This window comes from Pithys albifrons, chromosome 22 (genome assembly GCF_047495875.1).
Source record: "Pithys albifrons albifrons isolate INPA30051 chromosome 22, PitAlb_v1, whole genome shotgun sequence".
In the NCBI taxonomy this organism is placed as follows: Eukaryota; Metazoa; Chordata; class Aves; order Passeriformes; family Thamnophilidae; genus Pithys; species Pithys albifrons.
In genome coordinates this window covers 5115118-5142805 of record NC_092479.1, presented here as the reverse complement: position 1 = coordinate 5142805, position 27688 = coordinate 5115118, and the positions used below count along the sequence as shown (strand labels likewise).

The window sequence follows — 27688 nt, the reverse complement described above, 5'->3', positions numbered from 1 at the left end:
TACTTGATTTTCCCTATTTAAAATTTGTGGTTGCTGGTTCCAGCTTTGTGACTCTTTATCAGCCATTTTTTGATCATATCTTGTGCTTCAAAGATGGTAACTCATGTCCTAAAGGCCGCGGGTTCCTCCAGTGTCTGTGCTGCTGTAGCCTGTTTCCATAACTGTATTATTAGTTTTGTCCAGCCTACAGGAAAAAGTGATACTGTAGCTGGCATCCCAGTGTTAGGTCATATTAAAACCATCTGTAACAAATCTTTATTTGCAGTTACTTTGGAGTTCAGATTTCAGCTTCTACTCCACCTGTCATCAGTGTTTATCCTCATAAACTTTCACAGCTTCTTTCATTCTGATTCTTTTTTTTCCCCTTCTGAGAGACCTTTTCAGGATTTTTGGCAGTCTCGTGCTTACTTTGCCTGGCAGAATTTCACTCCCCTTGATTTAGAAGAGATGCAGGTTTCATGAATCTATATCTTCAGAACAGACTATTTTTAATGTAATTTCCAAGGAAAAGCAGCCCTGTTTCTAGCTATGATTTCCATTAAAAAAAAGGAAAATAAAATCTTCTGGGGAATTGTCAGCAAACTTGCAGCAGAAGCTTTTGTTTTCATATGGGTAAATAACTCTGTTCATGTTCCAAAGAGCTGCATAAAGAGGATTCTAACAAATTTCAAAGGTAGATTTATTCAGATATAATTAGTTTGCTGATGAAGATTGTTGGCCATCGTGGGCTCAGTGCTGACGAAGAAGGAGAGGCAGCTTCAGCCCATACAAGGTCAGCACTGTTGGGATGGATGAGAGAGGATGGGATAAGATGGGACAGTGCTCAGACACTCATGGGAATTAGGGGGGGATTGCAGGGCCTGCCTGAAATTCCATTTATCTTTGTTTTCTCCCAGTAAAACCATGAGTTGTAAAGGCACTTACTTGACACCCAGTGTAATGTCTGGCAGACAGGGCTCCCCAGGGAAGCACTGGCAGCCTTGGGAGCAGGATGAACTCATCCTATCGTGAACTCAGCACTCTGTGGTGAACAGCAGCACCATGGAAATACAAGGGCTGGTTTTTAACCCTTTTAAACTTTGCTTTAGTCAGTATCGATATCAATTCAGAAGTTCTGTCTTTTTACTGATGCTTGTGATCGAGTTCGAGTTTGGGTTCATTTGTGGGAAGTTCAACTCACAGAAGGTTGTACCTGGCTGTGTTTCCTATCAGGCATCATCATCTTGAAGGCGTTGTCTTCCTGGAAAATACCAAAGACAGATTGTTTAGAGGTAAGCAGTGGCTCTGGTGCTTTGATTTTAGTGTCTTGCAAAGGGAGGCAGCGGGTTCCTGCCTTTGATACATCCCCTGTTCTCTGCACACTCTGCCTGCAGGCTCAGAGGGGCTGTGGCAGGTTTGCCACATCAAACAGGTCACAGCACTGAAACAGCAAATGTATGAACTAACCAGAATTAGCAACTTGCAGAGTTTGGTAATTAGGAGGTCTGTTTTCATGGCTTGGTATAGATAAACCTTTATGGATTGGGGTCCAAGATAAAAGTTTTAAACATCTTTTTCCCTAATTCATGTTTTTTATCAACCTTTTTGCTCTTCCAAGCAGACATTTTTAAGTATCAATCATTTCTGGCTATGCATCATGCTGCCAGATAGCTGTGGTGAGCAGAGGTGGGCATACCAAAGCAAACAGACATTCTACTGTATTGGAAGAGTCGCAATTTCAATAATTCTCTATAAAGTGTGTTTTCCACTGTTGTTGTCTCAAGTGGGGTCTGAGGAACAGTTAATATGCACATGTTTTCCCTCACAGTTTCCAAAGCTGCCCAGTGAAGTAAAGCCAGCCACTAACGTTCCTCCAGCAAAGTGTGGCACAATCTCAAAGGAAATAGGACAGTCTTTGGCCACTGGGTTTTACCACAATCTCAATAGTCTTGTAAACACCTCATGAGTCAGGTGATTGATTTGGGGATCATACAAGATTGGATGAAATGAATGAATCCTCAGAAACAAAACAAAGGTAAAATTACTTATTCTAGAAAAAAATTGCTCTGGAAGTAGCTGATGATCACACTCACTGAGGTTATTATGGCACATGCTTGTATAAATGATTTCTCACATTGACAAGCTGCAGCCAGAGGAAGAGGATGGTACTCCAGCTCCTCCTGGACTGGGTCTGCCCAGTGTCTGGAGCTCATGTCCTCCCTCTGGCCTTTCCTGCTTCATCCCTCACAATGGCAAGGAAGGGAACACATGAATCTCAAGGTGATATGCAAGTGTTCCAGGATTCCCTCCAACCCTCATAGCAGCAGTGAGTTTTCCACCTTAAGACATATATTATTTCCTCATGTATTGATGCATTTGATGTTTTCATTATTCTTTTTTTTTTTTTTGTGATGCTTTCTGCCTCTTGTCCCACAAATCAAGTGCCTAAACACTCAGAATATCTGAATTCAGCTGATCTGGACTCTCCTCTTTTTAAATGATAGGCATAGCAGAACCTCAGCCTCAGGCCAAATAGAAACATGGTTTTGTTGGACTTGCTGTTTAATATGAGCAGAATGAAGCAGAAGACCACGTTGTTAAAGGCATCGCTGGGTAAATAGCACAGAGCTGAGCTCAACAGTCTGTGAAGAGCTATTCTGAGAGATAAGAGCCTTCCAAAAATTTGACAGGAGACCAGCAGGGCTCAGAACACAGAGCAGACAGGTCACTCACAAGATGTGCAGGGCACTGGGATCTGGTAACAGAAATGTCATCTACATCATTAGGAATACTGACCAGGTATCCTGCATCCCAAACCAGGCACACATGGAAGGCTGGAGTGAGCAGTTGTGAGTGATGGGGAATGTGGCTGCGTTTGGTGGAGCAGATTTTGATCAGTTCATGAGCTTCAGCCCCACAATGCCTGACTTGGATTTTGGTCTCCCACAGGAGTCACATATGTCCAACTGACAAGACAAAAAATAGCATGGAATGCTGTTTAAAATGTAGATGAAACTGTATTTACATGGATTTCTGGGAAGTATTTTAAAGCCTACCAAGTCTCTAAGTAGTTTTGTTCAGCTGTGACACTCAAGGGAGGGAGAAGGTGTGTGCAGTTCCCTGACACACAGCAGAATGAAGCAGCTTCCCAGGAAAGGTATTGGCTCATGAGCCAGAAATTTCCAGCTCAGTTTTTAGTCAAGCAAAATATGAACAGGCATATTTTGGGTGTTTAAGCATAGCTCTAGAGCTTCTCCTGTCACCACTCCATCTGTGCTGGTTTTCTTTTGATGTATAAATAAATACATGCATATATTATATATATAAAATAATTGCTATTGTCCATCTTTTACACTTTGTTTTGTTGTTAATGGTTGTGTTTGGGGTGAGAGGGAAGAGGCGGGGGGGCTGCTGCAGCCATAAAGTGGACAGAAAACAAGCTTCATCTTTGTAGCTCTGAAGAGTGCATTATGGATGTTTTTAATCTCTTTGACCTTGTGGTAGAGAGGAGGGAAGTGAAGAAATTGTGACAAACACCAGTGCTTTAATGCCAGGTTTGTTACTGCCTGGAGTGCCCTAAGGGTTAATGTAACAGTTTTAAGCCCTTCAATCACACCCACCCCCAACTACAGAACACTTCCAAATAATCCCTTTATAATAGACCCTTTTCCACAGATTGTATCTAACCCATGCATTAATGGGGCCCATTGGTGTCAAGCGTTTCAACAAATCCGGGCCAGCCGAGGCTCTGGGAGCCCCTCTTCCACCACAGACGTTAATGATCTTTTGCCCCTCTGACTTCGCTCCCCTGCTGCAGGGACAAAATTAAACTACTGCGGATGGCAAAATAGTTATTTGCTGCCCAGGCAATTACATAGTTCCAAAACTCTCCATCACGGAAGGCCAGATGGACTTTATAGAAACCAGACCCAGGCCACAGTTTTAATTATCATAGTCCTGTCAGAAATGAGTGAAATTCTGAATGACCGCATGAAACGAACCAAAAGCCTTACACATGGATTTTTTCCTCAATAAAATTTTATGACTTCTTAAAGAAACAGCATTCATATATTTTACGAGGCCTAATCATTCACTAATGCCTATATTAGTGCACCTGTGGCACTCGGCCCCATGGAAATTACAGCACTGGGCTCAGCTCTGCTCTTGTGTTCTCTTGTGTTATTGCAAACCCCTTGTCCAAAACCCAGCACATGGTCCAGGGATAAGCTGGGCTCACTTTTCTTAGCTAGAGGTCCTTCTAATAAGGTAAAGAGATTTATGGACCCTTATCTGCTGAAATTTTTGTGTCATTGTGTGGATAAGGCTTGTATGAATAAAATGACCCTTCATAATACAGTATTCTTAAAATGTATTCCAGGGCAGTGTTTTATTGAAGGGATTGGATGTGACGTGTTCATCTGTTGGTTCAGTGAGAGAAGGAATTCCTGTTGACTCTTTCCACCCTCAAATAGTAGCACTTGCAGAGTGAATGCTGGGAGCAGTTTGCAACTTTTTCAGAGACAACAGGGTAACAACCTTGTGTTATCCATCTGTTCACCCCTACTCACAAACTCCATTTCCAGTTCAAGTCCCACTGACCAACACAGGATCTCCAGGTATTTGGGGCAGGTATTTGTCTAACCTGTATTTACAGACAGATGCTCTGTCATCTCTGTCGTTGTCCTGCACATCACTCTTGGCTCTTAATGTCCTAATGTCTGAACCAAATGTTATTACTTCCCAACCCTCAGTCTCCTCAAGGTGGAACAACTCCAGTTCTCCCAGTTTTCCACACAGGGTGTTTCCAGACCTCAGTTCATTCCCTGCTTTGCTCTTATCTGTCTCCAGTTTGTGCCTCTTCCTTAGGGAGTGTTGCCCCATCGGTGACTGTACCAACACTGGGGAGGATGAAACTGCTTCATCCCTCCTGAGGCCTCTGGTCTCCTTGTGTACCCCAGTAGACTGTTATTCCACAGAGAAGTTTTAATTCTGACAGGAAAGTGTTTGTCTGTATTGAGGGCCAGGCTGTGACAGAGTTCACCTAGCACAGTTCATGTGCCGGTGCCCAGAGCTGCAGACACGGTGCTTCAGGTGGGCCTTTGCATCCTGCCTTTCATCTTCACATCCCTGGCACATTCTAGTGCTGCTGAGATCATCATCACCCATTGCAGGTCAGGTCTGGGGGCAGTGGGGCAAACAGTGCTTTGATGGGAACTTTTCAGCTGCTCACGGAGGGATGCAGGAAGGTGTGACAGGGAAGGTCAGAGCAGCGTTCGGCAGGAGGAAGGTGGCACCCAGGAATGTGTCTCCTCTGGTTGTGCAAGTCAAATTTGCTAACGAGGTCCTGCTCAGGGCCGTGCTGACAGCCCCAGAACATAATGGGTGTGTTACTCCAGCGCCACTGGAGTGAAGTCAGCTTCTCTCCCGAAGCTTTCTCATTACTTCATGCACTTGGCAGCTGCTCACAGGCTGGACGAGCTCAGCCAAAATAAGAACTGATGTAGAAACATGGAAAAGACTATTTAGCATTTCCAAACATTCTTCCTGGGGAGATGGCAGGAGGGGAGGAGGAGCTGCTCTGTCTATGTATTTTCTCTCTGCAGTGCTGTCAGATGCGGGCAGCCCTGTTGGGGAGGATGAGGAGGGCAGGGACTCCACGGGGCTTGTGTGTTGTCCCTCCCAGTCAGGCTGAGTCCTGTCCTGGCACTGCCCTGAGCAGCTCCTCAGATACAAAGTGTGCCTCTATTGAGAGTATCGGCTCCAAAAGGGGCTAATAGTAAACTGAGAATATTTGGATAAACTCGCTGGCCCCCAGGACTAGAAAAGGACTTTTGTTCACGTGAAGAAAAAGACTGTTCCATTTCCATAGGATGGCTGGATCCTGTCCAGTAAAAACTGAGCTTGAAGTATAAAAAATGATCAGGAGTGTCAAATGAAGGATCTTTTACTTGAGGTCAGATATTTATTTTTATTTATTAGTGTGTGAGATCTACATCTATGGCCCAGCTTTGGTCTGAAGCAACATCTCTGATAGGAATATGGTCCGTCACAAAGAGCACGTTGTGCCAAGGGATGGGGGTGCTGTGGAGGGCATTGCCCTGTGCTTTGGATTTTCCTAACTGCTTTTCTGGCTCCCTGATTCCAGGTGACAGGTACAGTGTCCCAGGGTGAAACTCTTCCTGTTACCATCATTTTCTGTATCTGCTGGCAAACACAGAGCAAGGCCTAGGGTAGAGGTGTGGGGATAGAGTGATTTGTACTCACCTCGGTGTCACTACCTGTGCTTTCCAAACATTCTTTCCATCACTGAGTGGTTTGCAAACATTTGTGTGTTATTTACAGACAGACTCTTCCTTTTGCTCTTGAAATAGACAGAGAAAAGTGCTGGCAGAGCCTCTGCTCCAGTTCACTCTTTCCCCAGTCCACCAGTAACTGTGAACTGGTGCTGGGCATCACGAAGCAGGGCAGGACAGGGCATATCTTGGTCCTGTCTTTGCCCAATTTTGTGAAGTTAACACTGACAAAATAGAGAATGAGGTGCAGAGAGGGAGCACTTTGGGGCAGAAGAGGTAGATTTGTTAGTCAAAGCAGAGAAGAAAATGAGAGAACAGGAGCTGTCTGAACTCACTCCTGGAGCAGCCAATGGATTATTGAGTCCATGAGCCTGCTCAGGAATTTTTTTTATGCTATTCTTCAGCATGAAATGTCAAAGACATATTTGGTACAAATGTTTTCCTAAGATTTATTTTTATCTAATCGCTTATGAAAGTTTTACTGACTTTAAAGACCAGATTTGCTCACCACCCATAAACCATGTTTTTTTGCTTTAATTAAACCATTTTTTGTCCATGAGGTTTTGTTCACACACTGACAACATCAATATAAATATATCTCTGCCAGAGTAATTAATAAAAGCAGGCAGCTCAAGGGAGAAAGCATATGGGTCGTATCATCTTTGGGGACTCGACTGCAATATAGTTCTTCCAAAAAAAGTTAAGAATCATCCCCAATTAAAATGTTATGTGGCTTATGTATGTTCACATTTAATTTGGTATAATTGAATTTATGTTCATCCTTAGAGAACTTCTGGAGCTGCCAGATACAGGCAGGAATCATTTATACCATGGAAATACCACAACGTTAGATTGTTTTAAAGGCTGCAGGATTAGAGCACAATAAACTGTTTCAGCAACATTTCAAGGCTTGGGCAGTTGCTTCAACTTATGTGTGAGTATTTGCGAAGGGAATGAAAACAATATTGTTCTCACCATGTTTCATTTGTTTTGCATGCTGAAACTCTGCTGAAAATGTGGTGTTTTCTACTTAGCATTGAATTAATAGTTTTTGTTATGGTTGCAAGGAGTTTGTGAAGTTGTGTGTTCTGTAATTGAGGATTTTAAACTTCAAAATAAGAAAGATCTCACAAATAGAAATGTTTCCATCTGTTAATGGGCAAGACTTTGAGGTTATTATCAGGTGAACCTTCTAAATACCTGAATGTCTGAATTTTTCTTCAAGAGTATTTGGTTTGAAGAGAAAAAATCAACCTCATATTTAGTGTAACTAAGAGTTGACTGGAGAAAATGATCATAGATTGGTTTGGGTTGGAAGGATCCTTAAAAAACATCTAGTTCCAACCCCCAGATACTGTTTTTTGTGCTGCTTATATACTAAATACAAATTCCCAAGCCTCCTTTTCCAGACATCTGCCTTTGTATCCTGTCTTTCACTGCCACAAGAGGTTTTCCTGCAGTTTTCCTGGGGGATGGTGCGTGTTGCAGGAGTTGCTGATTTCCTGTAGTAATTATAGTGATACTGAAATCCCAATAATGAGCAAACTCTGTATGAGGAGAAAGCGTCTTCCCTGTTAAACACACAGGAACAGAGTGACCCATGAAGGAAGAGGCTTCCCTTTTCCTGCCCAGGGACTCCTGATGTGTAAAACAAATAGTTGTCATCCTCAGCTCTGTCTTTGGGCCAAAAGTGTATCTTTCTGTTAGGTAAGAAAAATGTTCTAAAGGCAGATGCTATTTTTTTTTGTCCCTTCCAGTTGACTTCAAAACAGCTCAAGTTGAAAAGAGCAGAGGTCTCCTGTTGAGTTAGAATGTGGATCAGAGGGCAGAGTGTTGGCTGTAGGCATTCAGTGCTGTCTCTCAGGCTGGGCACAGCTGCCACAGAAGATAAGGAATTCTGGAGGTTATCAGCATCTCCCTAACTCAAACCTGACTTACTCTGGCAATGTGAGATATCTGGTATGTCAGATCATGTATTGTTTTGAGACCTGCTGTCAGGGAACCAGATGTGTTGGAACTGCCTCAGTAAAATAACCTGAGCAGAGGCATTGGGGTCTCTTTCACTTGACACTCTCCTGTGGCCCCATCCGAGCCCTTACCTCAACACCACAGCTTTGCTGAGCTGTCTTTTGACCCAGAGATGGCATAAGATCCGACATGGAGATTTTGAAATGTTGTTTCTCAGCATATTCAAAGGGCAGATTTATCATTAGAATCAATTCCCTGGAATATATAATTTCATAAGTAGGTGAATTGGCTTGGGGTAAAGTTCAGCCCAGCGCCACTTGGGACTGTGCAATTTACCCTTGTACTTCCTTATGGCTGAGATTTCAGTTGGTGATGTCAGACAAGATACTGGTTTGGTTTCAGCTGCAAAAGGGTCAGATAACCAAACTGCAGGAGGAGATAATTTAATCAGTCTCTCATTGTCATAATTCTGAAAGGAGGAACAAGGTTTGGCTTGAAGGTCTGTAAACTTCTTCTGCATGTCACATTGTCCAACTGGCAGGAAATTATTGGTTCTGAGACTTTGGTGGAAAATGAACACCCCAGAGTTCCTCTACAGTTTGAGTCACTGTGTTAGAGGGGAAACTAACTATATTCACTGTGTAAATTTGAGGGCAGAATACTTTGCTCATTTTTGTTCTGTGTATCTGTTGAGATTGGTGCTAACCTGTGGGTGGCTCTCAGGGGAACTCCCCCTCAGTAAAACTCTTAGATCTTCAGGTAAGAAGCAACTCCAAAACCTTCTTTTCTGTTGTAGAAACAAACCACTAAAGGAAAATACACATCCTGGTGTCCCCACTTCCCATTTCAGTGATGCTCGTGTTGAAGATGAACTGTGTATAAGAGTTATAGATTGAAGTTCTTGTGCAAGATTTAGGTCATGTGAACAACCTTCATCTGCCTTGGGAGGCAAACCAGTCTGGGAGCAGATTCCTTAGGAGCTGGAAGTGCCCTGAGGATCTGCTTTCCTAGCCTTGCTCTCATTCTTCAGCCAATATTCCTGTGCTGCAAGGCAAAGGGTTGGGATAAGCCTGGATGCCTCACTGCCCACTAAGCCCAAGGCAGAGAGGAGGCTTTACCTGTGGAACAGCCCCCTCAGCCCAGGTCCCTCTTGTCCCTCCAGCAGCCCAAGGCAAGGGAAGCAGCTGATTATTGATCCTCTGGGCCCCTCTGAGTGCCCCCAGGGATGTGCCAAGGGGTGGGACATCTGGGACCTGCCTCTTCTGCCCTGCCCATACTACCTGAGCATCCCCTCGGATTCCCAAATTCCCAGCCTCACAGAAAGGGTTGGCCCTGCCTTGTGCTGGGAAGGTCTCTTGCCATCCTGGTTGATTATAAAATAAATCAGTTGCCATCTTTTGGGCAGGATGTAGCTCAGCAGGGTGGGAGCCTCGGGCACACAGACCTCATCACCTCGTTTTTGTGCCTTCTTTGGGTCATGTTTTCAGTAAATCTCATTCCAAAGAGATCACAAGTCTCAGCTCACAAGTCTCAGCTCTATGAGGGGTGAGCAGTACCCAGTTAGTGCATCAAGAGAAGATGTCTGTGGCCTGGTGAGAGGTGGCTGCTTTGTTTTCCGAGCTCCTCAAAGAGGGGGTGCTGTTCCTGTTTTTGATCAGCTGTGTCGTTCGGGAGGGAAACCCTGACTTATCCTTTCGTTCTTTTTCTCAGTGCCAGCCCAGTTCACAAACTCATCTACTTCACACCTTCTGAAGAGCTCAAGCACAGTGTGCAGCAGAGCTGCCGTCCCCATTTCTGATAAGAAAGGTTTCAAGGACTCTGCTTCCCCGTCCCAGCGTGGCCCTTGGGGCGGTTTCCTGTGTAAATGGAGCCGAGGTGCAGCTGCGCTTGCAGCGGGGCTGGCGGGGGAGGGCACAGCCCTGCTGGGCTCTGGGGCTGCTTTGTTGTGCTTTTTGGGGTTGGGTTTTTTTAAAATCTCTGCTCTCAAAGTGTCAGGTCATGGGTAAAGCTATGGTAACATGCACCCTTTGGGCCGGTAAATTCAAGGTTTTTAAAAAGAATATGCACCTCCACGTGAGTATTCTGAGACTGCTGGGTTGCCATTATCCATGCTGGCAGGGAAAGTAAGAAGGGATAATCATACTCTGTGTTAGAGCATGATACCTGTCTGTCTTAGGACTTGCCTTGCCACTCCGAACCACACCTCTGGCAGCTTTTTTGATGGAGTTTCTCTTCCTCCCATGGTTGTATCTCACTGTCCTGTCAATCATGACCAAGCTGAGCCTCATTTGAGGAGCACCTCATGCAGGGTGCAGAAGCTCTGGGTGAACACAGTAGTAAGACCAACACAGTGGTTGTCATTGCATGAATGGAACTGGCACTAGTCACATATAGAAAGAAAGTTCATGTCCTTTCCGACCTCTCCAGACATTTAATACCTTGGTGTTGTTGCATTGCTCACAGCCTGCCCTGCCAGTAACTTTGATTCCCTGCATTTCTGATTCCCAGTAACTTTAATTCCCCAACAGAAAGTTTGGTTTGTGTTATACTGAGGTGTACAACCATGGCCTAATCACCAAACCCAGGTGGCAGGTATTAAGCTTTAATATTTCTCTTAGTTTTGGAAGTGAGACACACAAGTTGTATCCACCAAATACACCACAGGACATGGGCTTCATTATCTAGGCAGTTACCTGCATCTCCCTGTTATTGAACTTGGGCCATTTACCCCCAAACCTATTAATGAAGGGGAAAATACAGGTTATTTCAAGGATCTCAGCTCTCTGAATTCATTCACCTTTCCCTGGGGTACCTGGATAATTGTTGTCATAATTTGTTTCATATATTCTTAATGATCCAGGATAATCCAAGAGTGTTTTCAGGGCAAGGGAGTGGAGGTGGCAGTCCAGATTCTTCCCGAGGAAGAGGTTCCTCAGAGGCCATAAGACAATGTTATTTCATGGGGGTCTTCTCATGCTGGGTCCTTTCATGGCCTTTGCCAGGCTGGTGGTTTGGAACTCATCTCAGCAGCAGAAATGGGCAGTTGAAGGCTCTGCTACTTTTTTGGCCAGTGTGTGAAATGCAGCAGATGGGTTTGGCACTGAGTGTGGTTTTTAAATCACTCTGAAGAGGCCTCCACACTCGTGGTGTTCCACAGCTCTACTCCCAAAACATTATTAAAATCAAGCTGTAGTAGTAAGAAATGATGTAAATGAAGTGCAGTAACCTCTGAAACTCCCGGGATGCAGCTCCAGAAGCTGATTAGAATTTGGTTTTAAGGTTAGCTGTGTTTTCCCTGTGGCAGAAGCATCTATTTGGTATAAGTAAGGAGAGGCAGCTGTGTCTCAGTAGTAAGAGGACTCCTGGAGAAATAACCATCAGAAAATGTTCCTGTCTTTATACGATAAAGTTCTGTTCAGCTTCTGTGCCTGTGCTTGCTCCCTTCTGCCAGGAGCACTGCCCTGCTTCTCCTTCCCCCTACCTAATTGGCACCAGCTCATTAGGGAGCCACTTTAGCCCACAACTCCCTTTGGAAATAGCAGTAGAGGAATCCGACCCTAAAGCATTGTGGGTCTCCAGAGAAGCTTCGGGACATGAGTGCCTTGTGTCTGTTTTAATCCATTGGAACAGCACTAGTTGCTCTGCACCTCTTGCTGCTGCTCCCTCTCCCTAATGAAGTGAAATGTCCTGAAGCTCCGAATCCTCCCCTGACTGCAGTAGCCTCTGTCTTTTGTTTACCAGATGAAGATTTCTCTCAAGTTCTCATTTATTTCTCATCTATTAAGCTTTTAGAACTTCACAACTACAATTTTTTGAAATGAGCCAAAATGCTGCAGAACACAAAAGTGGGATGTCTTGAAATCTCAAGGGGGAGGAAAACTTCAAAGTTTTAGTGTGTGTATATTATAAAGAACTGGAAATCCCTTTCTTGACTCATGTGTACAATATCTAAGGCAGCCCTGGGATTTGATTTGAGCATAATTTTTTATGGTTTACTGTTTAATTTAAATCAGTGTGGTATGAATTACGTTACTCGTGAAAAATGAGCTTTTGTTGAGATAAATGCCTGTCATCAGCTTGGAAGCTGTCTCCTGTTTTGACATCTTTACTTTGTGCTTTTCTGCGTGGTGATTAGATGTTGCTGTGCAAGTTTAGCTGATTGCCCTCAAAGAGGGTGAAAGTGGGAGAGAAAGACAAGGGGGTGGGATTGGTTTCATGCATCAACAGGAACCAGCATTGACAGCACCTTTTATGATGTCCTGTGTCATTCAAGGTGTCTTCTGGGTAGAAAAAATGTACCTCCAAGGCAGGAATACAAGCAGTTATAGGTAGAGGAGGGAAAGCAGAGCCAATGTGGATTTTTCTCGTGAGTTCCTGACTTCTCCTCTTTGCCCTGTTGCACAGAACTTGTTCTGCCATGTATCAGTGGGGTTCCCCTCTGCTGTGGGAAGCAGGAGATGCTTTCCTGGAGATGTTATGTGTGTAAGTGTAAATCTAATGTAAATGGGTTCCTCTTTAGTTATTGCTGGGGGTGGTTCCTCCTGCGAGGGTTTGTATTTATGGTCAGGTCTGATGTATGGGCAGCCCTTCAAAAGGCTCTGCTGGATTCAAATGTGCTCAAGAAATTCAACCTTGCTTACAAAACTTGTGTGAGCAATCCAGACTCCTCTGCTTGGAACCTGAACAGGGAGTTTTGGTACGAAACAGCAAATTTCATGTGATTTCTTGTGTGCTTTAGATGTGGTGGAAGAAAAAAATGAGCAAGTTATTTTTCCGTGACAGAAGTATGTCCCAGTAACAGCCTTCCCTGCAGCTTGCTGATGGTTTTCCTCCAGATCCTTCACAGAGCCAGATGATACAGGAGCCCAAGAGCAGACTCAGAAACGCACACACTAGTGGAAAATTATCACTCCAGACATGTGGCTTGGGTGGGAGTGAAAGTTCAAAACCATTCATCTCTTCAAAAACCTGAATCAGTCTCTCTCCCATTAGCTGTAGCAGCGCTTTGCACTTTGGCAGCAGCTCCTGGCTTGGCAGTGTCACCAAACTCAGCAATGTCACCAGGCTCAGCAATGTCACCAGGCTCAGCATTGTCACAAGGCTTAGCAGTGTCACCAAGCTCACCAGTGTCACCAGGCTCAGCAGCAGCACTGGGCAGCCTCTGCTTGACATTGCCAATCCCATTGGCCCCGGTGCAATCCAGCTGAGTTCCCTCACATTTGTGGTTTTCCCGGCTCCTGAGGACAGAAGCCTGTTCACAGAACCAGGCAAATGAACTAAGTTCTCTGATCCTGCAGCCATTTACCAGCCCTTAGAACTTGAACCCCAAGCCCCCTGCACAGCCTGTGTCCCTTGCTGCTCACTTCCCATTTAAAGCACAAGTAGAGGTATTCGGAGAATGGCCTTTCTTCCCCTTATCTGGTGGTTTTGGGGCTGGGAACTGGCTTTTCTGGACTAGAAGTTTACTGTACATAACTCAAAAGTAGCTCTCACTGAGTACTCTTAGAGCTTTTCCTGTGGCCCTGAGCTGGGGCAGCAGACAAGTTGGGTTTGGCTCAGCTGCTCTTCCCATCGCTTTCCAGTGCTATGACCTGTTTTTGTCTGACACGTTTCTCATTAACTCTTTGTCAAATCACCAGGAAACCTGCTTAATTGCAGGCAGAGTGCTGAATTTATGAGTTCATCTAGGCTTCATGTCTACACATTGACAGAAGTGTTTCTCTGGATGGAGTCTTTTTCTCTTCATTTTGTGGCAAGAATGGACTTTCTGTTTCAGTTACTTCTGAAAGTCATAAATTGCAGCAGTCCCTCCCTCCCCTTTATTTAAAAGAAACACAACAAAACTTCATGGCAACAGTTTATTGCTCTAAATCAGCTCGTGGGTCATTAAAGCAAAAAGGGGGGGGGGAAGAAAAAATCTCCAACTCCTGCCAAATAAAATGCTCACATCAGCCAAGCTGTCAGAGGCAGATCCTGCGACCATGGGATGAGAAGGTTTATTACACTTTGGGCTTCTGGGGAGGGATGTTATAGCAACAGGACGCTGGGTCACTGATGGCAAACTCCTGGTTGCTTCGTTTCTTCATGCACACTAGGAATCCATTAAGCGAACTGACGACAGATCCGCAGGCATTCCAGCCCCACGGCACACCTCTGCCGGGGCCAGGCCTTGGACGCTGCCCATTAAAACGTGAAAGAAACAACCCAACAGAGAGCCCACAAATTAGAGAAGCAGGAAACCTCAAATGATGTGCAAAAAAAATTGTAAACGTTCAAGCGAATTTTTCCATAACTTCTGCTCCATAACTCAGCATTTCTGATGTTAATAAATTATGGAACAGAGCCTTTGCAAGATCAATGAGCCTTTTGGATCCAAATCCTGAGCTCTGTGCAGCAGACGGCAGATGAAGCTGCAAAGTGAGTCCTGGAACATGACAACAATTTCCTTTTGGCTGGATAGAGATGAGTCTGAACCACAACCACAGCCGGCGTTCTGGCTCTGGATCCCGAATCCATGTCTCTGCAGTGGGCCAGTTAAACCCCTGTAATCCCAGGGAACATGAAGGTGCATTTGTTCTGAGCAGAGAGATTGAAGAGGAGGAGGACAGGGACTTTGGAGCAGGGAGGAGAGAGTGTGCTGTGGAAACACAGTGAATAACTCCACAAGATAAAATCATTGCACTGTTACCGGCAGGGAAGAGGAGGGGAATTGAAAATTCTTAGATGAACTGTTGGATTTGCAGACATAAGTGCTGGGAGGTGCCATGTGTTCATAAATAAAGGCTAAACTCACCATCTGAAGCAGAGGGAGAAAAGATGAACTTAGTCTTTCACATATTCAGTAAAAAAAAAAGCAGGGAGAAACCCATGATGGGGGTGGGTGGGATCAAATGGAAGAGTGGTCTGGGGAGATGAGGCAGAGGAAGTGCTCCCACAGTAATTAACTCTCTGAGCCTGCAGGCCACAGTCCAGATGAAAGTTTGCTTTTCCAGTAGGTCCCAAGTGCACATGGCTGTCCCAGCCTGCCTGTGGTTTCACTTGGGGACAAGTAAAATGGACAAAACATAACACTGCGGGCAGCCCAGGTCTGTGGAGCAGGGATGCTGTGCCTCAGATCAGAGGAGATCAAGGAGGTGAAGAGTGTTGTCCCAAAAATGACTGGAATACCAGCAGGGAATGGGTATAGACTATCAAAGCCAGTACCAATTACTAAGTATAAATTTATTTTATTTTTTCTCCTCTCTCATGTCTCCACACCTCTTTTCCCCTCTCCTTTCCCTCTGACAACTTCTTTTAATGTCTGAGCCAAATTACCCACTGGAGAGTCCTCTCCACTGCCTCACTGGTACAGAGCCAGCCTGAGCGCAGAGCACAAGCAGAACTGCAACTGTTCCATTTCAGCTCCACCAAGTCAGAGTCCTGCTAAGTACATGTGATTTTCTGTTGGGTTTTGTCTTCCTGTGGCATCTCTTTTTCTACAGTTGGTGATAAATACCTGATGTCAGGCTTTACCTGCCCAGGCAACAGGAATATCTGTGAATGGATAGGCTTATGATCAAAGCCACTGATAAGTCTTGGGTAGAGATGGCCTTAGTTCTGGTCTTAACTTTGAACAACCAGCTTTAGTAGAGCTGGAGATGAATGCTGTGGGGAGTGCAGGCCCAGTCGGGTGGCTGTGGGGAGTTGAGCCTCCCAGCAGTTCACTGCAGGGAGAATCCCTCTGTGCTTCCATCTGGGATCTTTAATTTGCATCCCTTTTCTTTCTCCACCTGGCCTCCTTCAGAGTATGAGTTATCTCTTAGTGCTGCTCATGCTTCTTCTAAAGAACTCAGAAAAACAAATGTTCCAAGAGCATTCCAGGAGCATTTTCAAACTGATTTTTTTTTTTAGTTACTGATAATGACTTGTGAACAGTTGGTTTGCAGAATTTTGACAGAGGAAATTTCTGATTTCCTTCTGGTTTATACTGGAAGAAGATGTGGTAAAAGGTTTCAGTTTGTTTTTCCGGAGTTTTTTAAGGTTGAGGGAAGAGAGACAGAAAATTATTGTGTCCACATAATTGACAGAGAAAAAAATAGATACTGCAGATAGTTATTGATGATGGCTATTGGATTTCTCAGTATTTTTTAAACTGTGAAATAACCTTGACACAGAGCATCAGCCAAGAGTGTGAGCGTGTGAACTTGATCTTTAATTAGAGGTGTTGGCCACAAAGAGCTGAGCTCACTCTGAGCACCCTTTGCTCTGGAACTGGTCCTGCAGCACTTTGGGACCAGCTGATTGCCCCATTTATTTGATTTTCAAAGGGCCCTTATTGGTACCAGCAGAGGCATCACATTCAATGAGGGATGGCTGTTTGCAGAATCCCCTTCATTGGCCCTGCTGGGCCTTGGGTCGTGGTGCTGTGTTCTATTTGTGGAGTACAGTGAGTGTGTGTGAAAAACAGGAGCTGAAGTTCTCAGGGTTTCATACAACCTTTTTTTTTCTCATTTTGATCTGTCAGATTTCACACTCCCACCTTGGGTTTTAATGCCCCACACAGATAAAACCACAGAGTCTCAGGTGATTTCTAGCTACAACAGAACCTCCTCCTGAGGCAGAGCTGGTCCTTGAAGCCTCAGCAGGGCCCTGCAAAGTGAATGTGAGCTGAATTCTGGGATTTCCTTGAGCTATCTGCCCATGGCAGGGGGTTGGAAGTAGCTGATCCTTAAGGTCCCTTCCAACCTAAATCAGATCTGAATGTCCTCATCAAACAGTTCTAGAAGATGAAAGAGGGTATCTGCAAGACACAGCTATGAAATAAAACAGCCTATTTGTGTAGTCCTGGAGTTTTCTATATTGTGTTCCCAGGGTGATAGAACATCACCAATTCCTGCTGTATAAATTAATGGCACTGGGAGGTTTGTGGGCTGCTATTTACTCAAAACCTTTAAAACCTGTTCAGTGGCTTCAGATCAGCTGAGCATGGATGATTCATCTCTGTTCTGTTGCCCAAACAATTTCCCTGGAAGCTGTTATCACTTTCTGATTAGGTGTGTCCCCACTCCTGCCCCTCGAGGTGCTGGCTTGGCTGGCCCACTTAATTTTGGGTCAGTAAGGCCAAGAGAAGCACTTTAATCTCAACAGCTTTAGTCAGCCTCTGTGTTCCTGGAGTTCCCTGAGACAAAACAGAAGTTATGGTTATTTTATCTTGAATGGAGTCAGTAGAGTGTTTCAACCCATATTACAAACACTTTTTTGTTGGTTTTTTTCTTGCAAAGTCCAAACCACCTAAAATTGTCTTCCTATGCCATTACTGCCCTACCTCAGGCCTTTGGTGTTACCAGCAGAACTCAAGGGGAGGTGAACAAGGGTGTCTAGAAAGTACCAGGTTTTGACACGGGGTCTAGTCAGGGCAGAGTCAGTTACCATGAGTGTTCCCAGGCAGGGGATGAAGAAATTAAGCACACACAGGTAGTTTCCTGCACCAGTTCTGTCCCAAACACATGTTCTGGGAGGAAATGCAGTGTTTTAGTGACTCTCAGTGCCATGTTTGATTAGGAAGGAAGAAACCAAATACTGATTTTCCCCTGATCTATTTAATATAGGAAGCTTGAGAAGAAAGGGTTTGTGCAGGAGGTGGTGGCCCAGGGAATGTTTGCTGGGCCCAGTCCAGGGAGGTGGGAGCTTTCCTGGTGATGCTGGCAGGTCTTGCACTCCTGGGAGTTCAGAGCTGGGAGTGAGAGCCTCAGCTGGCCACATCCCCCTGAGATTTCTCAGCCCAGCCTTCGACTTGACTTGTTGCTCCCATTGCTGTGTTTTAATTTTCCTTTCTTTTGTTTTCTTGCCTTTTATTTTTTTCTGTCTTGAAATAGATGGGAAAGTATTATTGTATCCCATGAGACTTTGAGAGAATTAATTGCTAGTAAAAGCATGTTAAGAGCTTTTGATGACTGAAGTAATTTGCACTGACACAGGGTCTGGACAGGGTAGAGGGAAATCTAATTCTTTGGAAAAAATAAGTTTCTGTAACAAGGAAGCCCAGAAACAGAACAGAGTCTTGCCATGCTTGGACTCAAAGGGCTTTTCTTTCATATCAGGGTGTCCTGTGTCATTTTTCAAATGTGCTTTTCTGTGTGAGTTGCAAACTGGATCATCCCAAACACTGGTCAGGAATGCTGAGGATCTCCTCTGGTTCTGTCACTGAACTTCACTGTCCTAAGAGAGAAAAAAAACTCTTTTTGGTAAACCAGTGGGTTTCTTTGGACCACAATCCTTTAATTAACCCTTTTGGCCCCACACCTGGACTTTTATTTGAAGGTTTTTGTTTGGAAGGATTCCTGTTTTGCACACAGGAAAATTGTATCTCACATTCAGCCACACAGATGTGGTCTGTGGATTTCTCATGTTGCAGTTTGATAAATGAAAGTATCATTTATTAAAGCAATTTTAAAATAAAATTTTCCAGCACTGTGGAAAGTGACCTGTTTTAAGAGTCTATTGAAACATTTGTAATTAAAAATGATCCCGTAAGAAAGGATAAAATAGATAATGTGATGATGGAGCAGTTTAAGGACCTTATCATTACAGTCAATGCAGTTTGGAGGAGTTACCTGCTTGGTTACTCGAGCTGGTGTGGAGACCAGAGCTGTGTGTTTGTCTCCAGTTGTAGTCCTGATCCTGTTACTCATGGACTACTCTGATGTATGTCCTTGGAGGTTCTGCCAACAAGGAATTTCGAATTGTGGCTGAGAGCTGGTTTTTCTCTTGTCATCTCTCTATTAGTTATATATATATCATCCAGTGCTCTCTTTTCTAGTTCTTGTTTAGAGTCCTGTCTTGCAAATAATTTCCCTTTCTTTCCTCTCTCTGGAGCTGTCCCTTGGTACCAGCTGACCCATGCATTTCTTCTGTTCTCCTGCAGATTGCTGATGACCTGGGAAATGAGAAGTTCTGTGTGGATGCTGGCCAGGGTGGGGCTGGGAGCTGGCTGAAGTACATCCGTGTGTCCTGTTCCTGTGATGAGCAGAACCTGGCTGTGTGTCACATCAACGAGCAGGTAACGACCCCGCAGTGACTGCATTGCTGTGCCCACCCCACCCCTTCTGCAGGTGCAGGGTGGGTTGGCCAGGTGATGGTGTGTGGTGGCAGCACTGGGTGGAGCCAAAGGATTGACCTGCTCAGCAGCACCACTGTGGCATCTCTGGGACCCTCAGGGTTATGATCTTCCAGTCCCTGACTCCTTTGGTGTTGGGGCAAGTTGTGTGAAACACAGGTTGTGGCAACAAAACCCACTGAGACAGGTGGAAACCAGCCTTGGTGGTTCCTGGCCATGAGAACTGTGGGCAGAGGTGGGTGGGAAGCACAATTCCAGGCTGGAAACTCGGTTGTTGATGATGTTTGCTAATGTTTGCATAGTTCCCTGAAGCTTGAACTCAAAAATGGATTCAAGATGAGCAATCCACGTTGTGAGTTTCACAAAACTCCAACAGAGTGCAAATCAGGTAGAAATTACTGTTTCAGACCTAACTTAAAAAGGAAATACTGTCTCCCTGATGTTACCTGTCAGCAAATGGGAGGCAGACTTGGATCTGTGAAGGACTTTAAAGGATGTTATCAGCTGCTCTGAGCTTTCATACAACTCAGTGAATTCATAATTCCCAAGTGGCCACGGTGCTTTTTGGATATAAATCCCCACAATACAAGAGTATTTGTATTCTTAAAGACTCATAATAAAATTTATAGTGAAGTAATTGACAACAGAATCTGGACCACTGAATGATTCCCCTCCTCCCTCTTACAGATTATAATGTATTTAAAATGTATTTCTAGTTAGAAAGAGATTAATTGAGACATTTCATTAACTATTTTTCAGTTGTGAAGCCAATTTTCACAGGTAGAATAACATTAGCTCATTTTCTTTATATTTATTCATAGTGAATAGTTATTTGAAAAGAATAGAAGATCCTTGATTGATTGAGATAATTGTGATTCTGAAGGACTGGAAAAATGGTAGAAAAATGATATGATTTACTAAATATGTCTGGAAAATGTTTTATTTTTTCCTGTTGCTACTGCTGCCTTCATGAGGCAAATACTTGAGCAGTTCAGGAGTCTCTAATATTAAACAGAATTTGTGTAATAAATATAATAGCCTGAGCTGACTTTCAGAGTGTTAGCTGCAGCTTTTCTTTGGGATGCAGATATTGGGGGGGGGGGGGGGGGGGAGAGGAGGAAGGAGGAAGGAGTTACAAGGGATGGAAAAAAATCGGCCTTTGTTTAATAAGCCAGTGTAAGATGTGTGTGTATTGCAGAGATTTTATGTGTACTTTACACACATATTCGGTGACTCCATTCAGGATTCCTGGGTAAATAATACAGTGCCTTAAAAAAGAGGAAATAAAAAGCAGTGTGGCTCAGCTGAAACAAAGGGGAGGCGATTCCAAAGGAGGAAAACGTTGTAACAAAAGCAGAATGTGCAGCCCCTTTCTGGCTGTACATGCACGAGGTCAAACTTTTCCATGTCCACTCCTCCCGGACTCAGGGACAGGGCTGACAGTGGGAGAGCAGGAGGTGCAAACCCTTACCAGGCTGCCTGTGTAGTAAATTATTTGTGAGACAAGGATGCATAGAACTCTTTTTCAGCTGGTTTTGAGTTTTTGAGCTCCTCTGCTGCAGCTGCTGTCATCGATGGGTGGGGTTTTGATCTTTAGGTAAACACAGCAGCTGTTTTCTCCCCTCTCTAATGATCTTTTCCCCTCCCAAAGTACAAACCTGGGGCTGTGAGGAAGCTCAGATATATCAGAGCCATAACTCAGGCAACAGGTAAACAGGGCTGGTTCTTATGGAGGGACCTCATTAATGAGGTGGTTCTGGGACAGGACTTTTCTCACCCACCACATTTTGTCTCCGTCTCTTGCTGTGACACTGGAAATTGTTAAATAGTCACCGTGTGGTCTCCGGGCTCTGTCTGCTCCTGAACACTCTTTCTCAGAGAAAAGATGTCCAGCTTCAATTACGTGGTGCTGGTCTCTGGGTGAGATCAGCCTCAGAGTGTGGTTGTTGTGGTTCTGCAGCACCGTATTTTGGTGATTGGACCAAATTGCTCCGTTTTAGCTGCAAACTGTTACAGCCAGAGCCAGCTTTCTGCTACCCCAAGCTCATACCCACAGCAGCAGCTACACAGCAGATCCATGGATCAACTCAGACTGAAAAAGGATTCCTCTGGGTTGTTTTTACCTTCCTTTTTTTCTGCTTTCCTTTTATTTTGTCTTTCTTCAGTGCCCCGTGCCCAGAATAATTTTAATAAAAATCAAGAAATGGAGTGTTTTCAGTCATCTGTGAGAGCACTACCATGCCCTAGTTACCCTGCTAACTATTTAGTGTTAAATAAAACTAATAATTAGGAGAGTTGCCCATTCTGTAGTGGGAAATAAGAAATTATCATATGTGGAACTTTCCTATAAAATACCATAATTGATTTATGAATGTAAATCTTCTACTGGATTAGTAAATCTGAGCTTTTTTGGTGCACAACCAATAAAAAAAGGAAAGAAAACACAGCAGTAGTTTTAATGAATCCAGACCATCAGTAACACGATTGCAAGATGAAGTTAATTATTATAATGAAATGTTTGATGAAATTAATGTGACTCCAGCAGAATCCAGCTTTTCCGTGATCATTAATGAAGCTTGCCCTATATTTCTGGAAAGACTGCAGAAGACGTTTTTAAATACAAGGAGCTACTTTGTTCTGAGAACAAACAGGAGAGGAAAAGGAGCTAAAGGGTGACACAGGGGCAATGTCAGCCTTTGGCAGGGTAATTCTGAAGGATTTTTCTGTGTAATATTTTTGACTGTATCTTTGAACTGCATGGACCTTTTAGACTGTGGTTTGTGTTTTAGTGCTGGTCTGGGTTTGAGTTACCAGCTGCAGATATTTCTGTTAATAGCAATTTTTAATTGTTTTGTTGTTTTTTTTGTCTCAGCTTGGCCCATCCTGAGTTCTGTTTTTCTGACTCAGCCCTGAGCTCTGGGCTCAGTCCTAGGCTGTCTTTTGCTTTTTTCGGGCAGTTTTCCCATTAAGCTTAGTGTGGTTTGTCCCGGGAAAAGCTTTTCGTGTTGAACAAGCAGGGTAGAGCATTGAAGTGCAAACAGAAGAGATAATGGGGAAAAGGTGAATCTTATAGAACTTTTAATTTGTGGTGGAATTCACAGGAATTAACTCTCCCTGTGGCGCAGGGAAGTGGGATCTCTCAGAACTGTTAACCTGTGCACAGGTGTGTGTCTTGCTGCTCAGGGTTTCCCACCTGGAGGTCTCTCAGCTGTACAGTGAATTCCTGGGATCCTGCCCTTGGCACCAGGCCCCTGTTTTGGACTATGAGCTGAATGCCACACAGGATGGGGACAGATGTGTCTGACGTGGAAGAACGATTTGCAAACGAGTGGAAAACAGTGATGGAGTTGCATTAAGGATTCTGGCAAGCGCAGGGATGGGTTGCTGTGAACTTTGGGACATCTTGCCAATAGCAAGCAGTTGGACTTCATTTCTCATCCCAAACGTTTGTGTTTGTGACCATGTCACTGCTTTGAAACTCCCAGTGAGGGATCCTCTGGCCTGCTCTGCCGGGCAGTGCATGGTGTTGGTGCCGAGATTTCAGGGAGTTAGCAAGTGAAATTGTGGGGAGGTGCAGGGCGTGCTCAGAAGGGGATGGAGGGAGGCAGCCGAGGACAGCGAACAGACAGTGCAGAGCGGGTTGTACCAGGAGTCCTGGTAAGGGTTGTACAGGAACACTAGGTAAGCTCCCATTAAGGGCTGTACCGGAGCTCCCGGTAAGGGCCGCCCCGCAGCACGCGGCGGCCGCGACGCTCGGTTCGTGGGGGCGGTTGTGTCTGCCCCGGGCACCGCTTGGAGCTGCTGCAGAGACACGGCCCGGCTGCCCTTCCCTCCCCTTCCTTTCCACTTCCCTGCCCTCTCTGCGACCGGCCTGTCCGCCGCCACCGGAGGAGCGGAACGGCCGAAGGGACAGGAGCGACAGGTCAGGCGGCCCTCGCCCCGTCCAGCCCCGTCCAGCCCAAGCCGCTCGCAGTGCCCGGGGCCGGGACCGAGGGGTTAGCGGGAACCCCGCGGCGGGAGCGGGAATGGGAGCCGGGGTCGGGAGCGGGCGGCGTCTGCCACCTGCTGGGGCGGGCGGGGCCGCGCTCCCGATCCCGCTCCCGGCTCCGCTCCCGTTCCCCGTCCCGCTCCCGCTCCTGCTCCCGCTTCCAGCAGCTGCTGGAGCTCGCCCCGCCGGCAAGTTTTCCTCGGTCTGTCTCGGGGAGAGGTGGGAATCCTGGAGCGCCGGAGGGAAAGTTCTTCCCTGCCGGAGCAGGATCGGGGCGCGCTGGACACCGGGAGAGGCGCCGAAGGGGCGGCGGAGGGAGCGCGTTATCCCAGAGCAGGATGGAGAACGGCAGCGCTCATGGACCTGCGGGAGCATGTGTGTTACTGGTGCAGGGGGACTGGGACCAGTGCAGGGACTGGCGGTTCGCGGGCCGTTCTGGTGCTCGGTGGAACGCGGGCGGATCTGTCGGGAGTGTCCTGAAGTCGGTGTGGAGGGAAAGTCCTGAGCGGTAACTGGGCTCCACAGTCCCCGGAGCACTGGCTCTGAGAGCGATGCCCTATGTCCCTGCTGCCATCTCTCCCTGAAATCACATCCTTCTCCGGGCAATCACATCTCCCTGCAGCCGGAGCTCCGGGACAGGGAAGACAATTCGGGCGCAGCCCGGGCACCTGCTGCTCTCGCTGGGCTCGGGGCCATGCATCTGCCAGGGCCTCGCGCTCCGTGCCAAGGAGGGAGAGAAACGAACTCTGGGAAGAAAAACGCGTCATGGTGACTCAATTATTGCAGCCCATGCAGGAATTTAGGAGTTCTGTGTCTTTATTCCCTGTAAACACAGGCTGGCAGAGACTGAGTGGCAGCGAGTTTAGGAAATTGTTCCTAGTAAATTGTAGTCGATGTCCTGAAAAATAATTTCTTTTATTGCTGTTAAAGGCAGTACTAAGAAAACTTGGCAGTTAATAACTGTTACCAGGTGAATTCTTGTGGTATTGTGTTGGAAGAGGACAGGGTCCAGTGTACTCTAAAAATTTGGAAAACGTATGGAAGACACCAAATCTCAGCACAGGAGAAACATGGAGCTCCTGGAGTGTGTCCAGCAGAGGCAGTGAGATTGATTAAGGGACTGGAGCTTCTTGCTTACAGATAATCCACTATCAGCCACTCTTCTTCCTCAGGAATTCCTGCCATTTTGTCAGAGGGCATGAGGCCTTTGGGGTCCACTCACATGTGACCCACCTGCACTGAACCTACTGCCCTGGTTTCTGTGAGGTTTGGGGGTAGGACAGCAAAGTTCAGTGTGTGGTACGTCTAAAAACATGTACTAATAGGTCAGTACCTGGCAGTGTTACATGCCATTGCACCTTGCATGAAAGAGATTTCTTTTTTGCTGGAATATTTTCTAAGCATCCTTGAAGTGCCAGTATTCGTTTTGGTTCAGGAAACCTGTGTAAAGCCCAGGTGTCTTTTAATCCATGTTCTGCTCCCTTTCAATGCAGCTGGTGAGGGGGCTCTGCCCTTGTTTCAATCCCTTATTTCTGTTTTAGAGTTTTCCCCCAGTGCAATGACAAAGATTCAGGAGGTGAACAGTGCTGTACTTAGGACATTTTGGAAGGTCCAGGATCTGTGCTCAGACAGGATTTCAGAATGGGGATAAACTGCTGACCCAGAGCAGTTCAGGTCTTGTTTTTAGGCATCGGGTAGGGAAGAATAGTCTACAAAATAATTCTGTGAAGACATGATAATTCAGCTCTAATCATCAGGTCAGTTTCGGCTCAGAGAGCAGAGACTTAAACATGTCCATTCCATCAGTTTAACCTTCCCTTCACTGTAACAAACACACTGAGCTTAGAGGAGGAAAACAATGGGAAGATTTTGTGTGATTTGAAGGAGAGAGGCTGTTACCCAAAATATTTCTTCATTGTCCGAGCTCCGTGAAATGCTCACACCCACAGAGTCATATTAAGGCAGAAAAACGAGCTTTCAGTAGCAATTATCCCAAATCAAGTGACAGCCTCCCTAATTAGCTATAATAATTTGAGTTATTGGTTAAAACGTAAAATGCAAGTCTTTGCATATTTAACATGTCTCTCAATTTTTGTTTCTGATTCCCAGATCTATTATAAAGTTATTAAAGAAATTGAGCCAGGAGAAGAGCTCTTGGTGTGTTTGAAGGAAGGTGGTTATTCCCTTGGGAACATGGCGCCCAGCATGGAAGGTAAGGCCTCCATAGGACTGTTTGCACCCCTCTCTAGCACACCCAGGAATGCTGAGAACCTCAGCGAGTGCTGAGCTGGGACAAAACCTGATCCAGTACCTCCCCCTTCTGTCACTATTGGGATTTTATGCTCATTTTCACTCTTGCTGTGGTGAGAGCGACTGTCTAAGACCATAATAGTCAGGTTTTATTAAACTTAAAACACGCAGCAGATTAATCTCCCCCTTTGTTGTTTTCAACATGATTGGAGGTGCCTTTTCCATCCCCAGGGTCACCATGTTTCTTTAGGTGTAATAAAAATGGGCCACATCTTTCCAGGGCTTAGAAAACACTAAAGCTCTGCAGAGCTTTAGAGTACCTGGAAAAGGGGGATCCAGGCAGAGGGTGGAAGAGTCATCACTAGAATTGTTGTTGCTGGAACATTGACACCTCACCTGCTCTTACAGAGTCCTTGCACCCTTCTCTGCAGCAGCTGTGAGAAGGTAGCAGGACACATGGCCTGGGCTGTTGTGGCAATCTGAGAGTGTTCCCAGGACTGTTTTCCCCTTGTCAGGATGCTTTTCCCTACATTCATCTCAGACTCTGACTGATACCTGGTATCCCACCTCTGCCACTGTGAGTGACAGAACCTGTCACTACAGACACCGTGTGGGGAAGTCTGGGGAAAATGAGGGAAGACATGTTCATCATTTTTCTTTGGTGACTTATTTCTATAAATATATTCTCATCTACCAGTTGCTTTTAAACTACTAGTTGGAAACACTGTTCTATACAATTAGTCACTGAAATTCAAGTTCACTCACCTGGGCATCCCACAGTATATGTATTTTCTTTTACCTGTATATGAATATAATTTCTGATTAAAATTTGCAGTGACATCCTTTAAAAGTGTGCAAAGGAAAGGCACAGTTTCAAATATTTCTGGAAAATGGGATAGTTTGAGGATTTGTGCTGCTGGAAGTTCATTTGCTGTAGGGCTGGGGTGAGGTGTGGTAGCTGCTGCCCCACTCATGCCAAATTTGAGATTATTTTTCACTGTTCTCTTCCCCAAAAAAGTTAATCATTTTCTCAAGACCAACATGCAGAGATGAATAATTTCTGTACCCTTTTTTTGATGTCAGGGAGAAATCAGAATGAAAACTCACTGCTGTTCTGCATTTCAGTTTCTAATAAGCTTTTATGTGAACAAGCAAAAAGTGCTCCTTGTTTTCCATCTCTGTCATTATGGAACATTTATCTGTGTCTTCCTGGTAACGTCTAGTGCTTTTGCTGCATAATTGCTGTCAAATTATACCAGGCCAACATTAAATATTTGACTCCTTAATACTTTTTACTTTCAGCAGGGCTATCTTCCTGCTGCCTCACAGCCTCAGTTCACTTCGGAATTAACAGGGAAGAAAATGCAAAATTGTTCCACGCAAAGATAATTATCATAAAAATCTTTTCTCCCAACCCCAGCCAAACACAGCAGACCCCTTATCACTGCAGGAATTTTGAGTAGGGCACTTGAACTCCTTTGAGATTCGAGTCTGGTAGATTAGCATGTAGATGCCACATAATTGTGTTCCCCTTGGTTTCTCTGAAAGCTATTAGGCACTGATTTATTTTTCTGTTACATTCCTGCTTTGTCCTGAGTGTTACTGATGGAACTTCAGATAGGCACATATAACCACGGATTTGACAAACGAGACACAGAGAACAGGCAGCAATTTCTGTGCAACTGGGTTGTTCTTTTCTTTTCAGCCCCTTCTCCCTGTCAGACACCGAAGCAGTTACCTTTCTGAAGGGCAGTATTTTCATTTGTGATGCTTGAAGAAAGGAGCAAACTTTAATGAGAACTTGTTTTGAAGGGCAATCTTTTTAATTTTGGTACTTGAAGAAGGAAAAAAGAAACCCTTTAATGAACCTGAAGTCTGCACCTGGGTATCTCATACAGACATAAAGTCGACACGAGGTCCTAGTTCAGCCTGAGCCTCCATGGCAATTTGGGTTTCAGTTTTGCAGTGGGATGGTCTGGCCTTTAGTCTGCAGGTCAGTCCCTTTCCCAGCAGGGTATTTACTGAGAAGTCTGATCTCTAATCTGCTAAACTTCAGGAGTGGGAGTGCCAGAGGAATGGATGTTGGATATGGATATGTTGGCATAGAATCATGGA

General features: G+C 45.1%; 1 protein-coding gene across 2 annotated transcripts in view; it reads left to right on the top strand.

Annotated features, from left to right (window-relative positions):
- PRDM16 (PR/SET domain 16) overlaps positions 1-27688 on the top strand; it is a 272623-nt gene that overhangs the window by 206969 nt on the left and 37966 nt on the right. For both annotated transcript variants that reach the window (XM_071575767.1, XM_071575766.1), the window contains exons 4-5: positions 19144-19278; positions 25433-25535. In XM_071575767.1, the coding sequence (XP_071431868.1) occupies positions 19144-19278; positions 25433-25535 (238 nt within the window). The remainder of the gene's footprint in view (positions 1-19143; positions 19279-25432; positions 25536-27688) is intronic.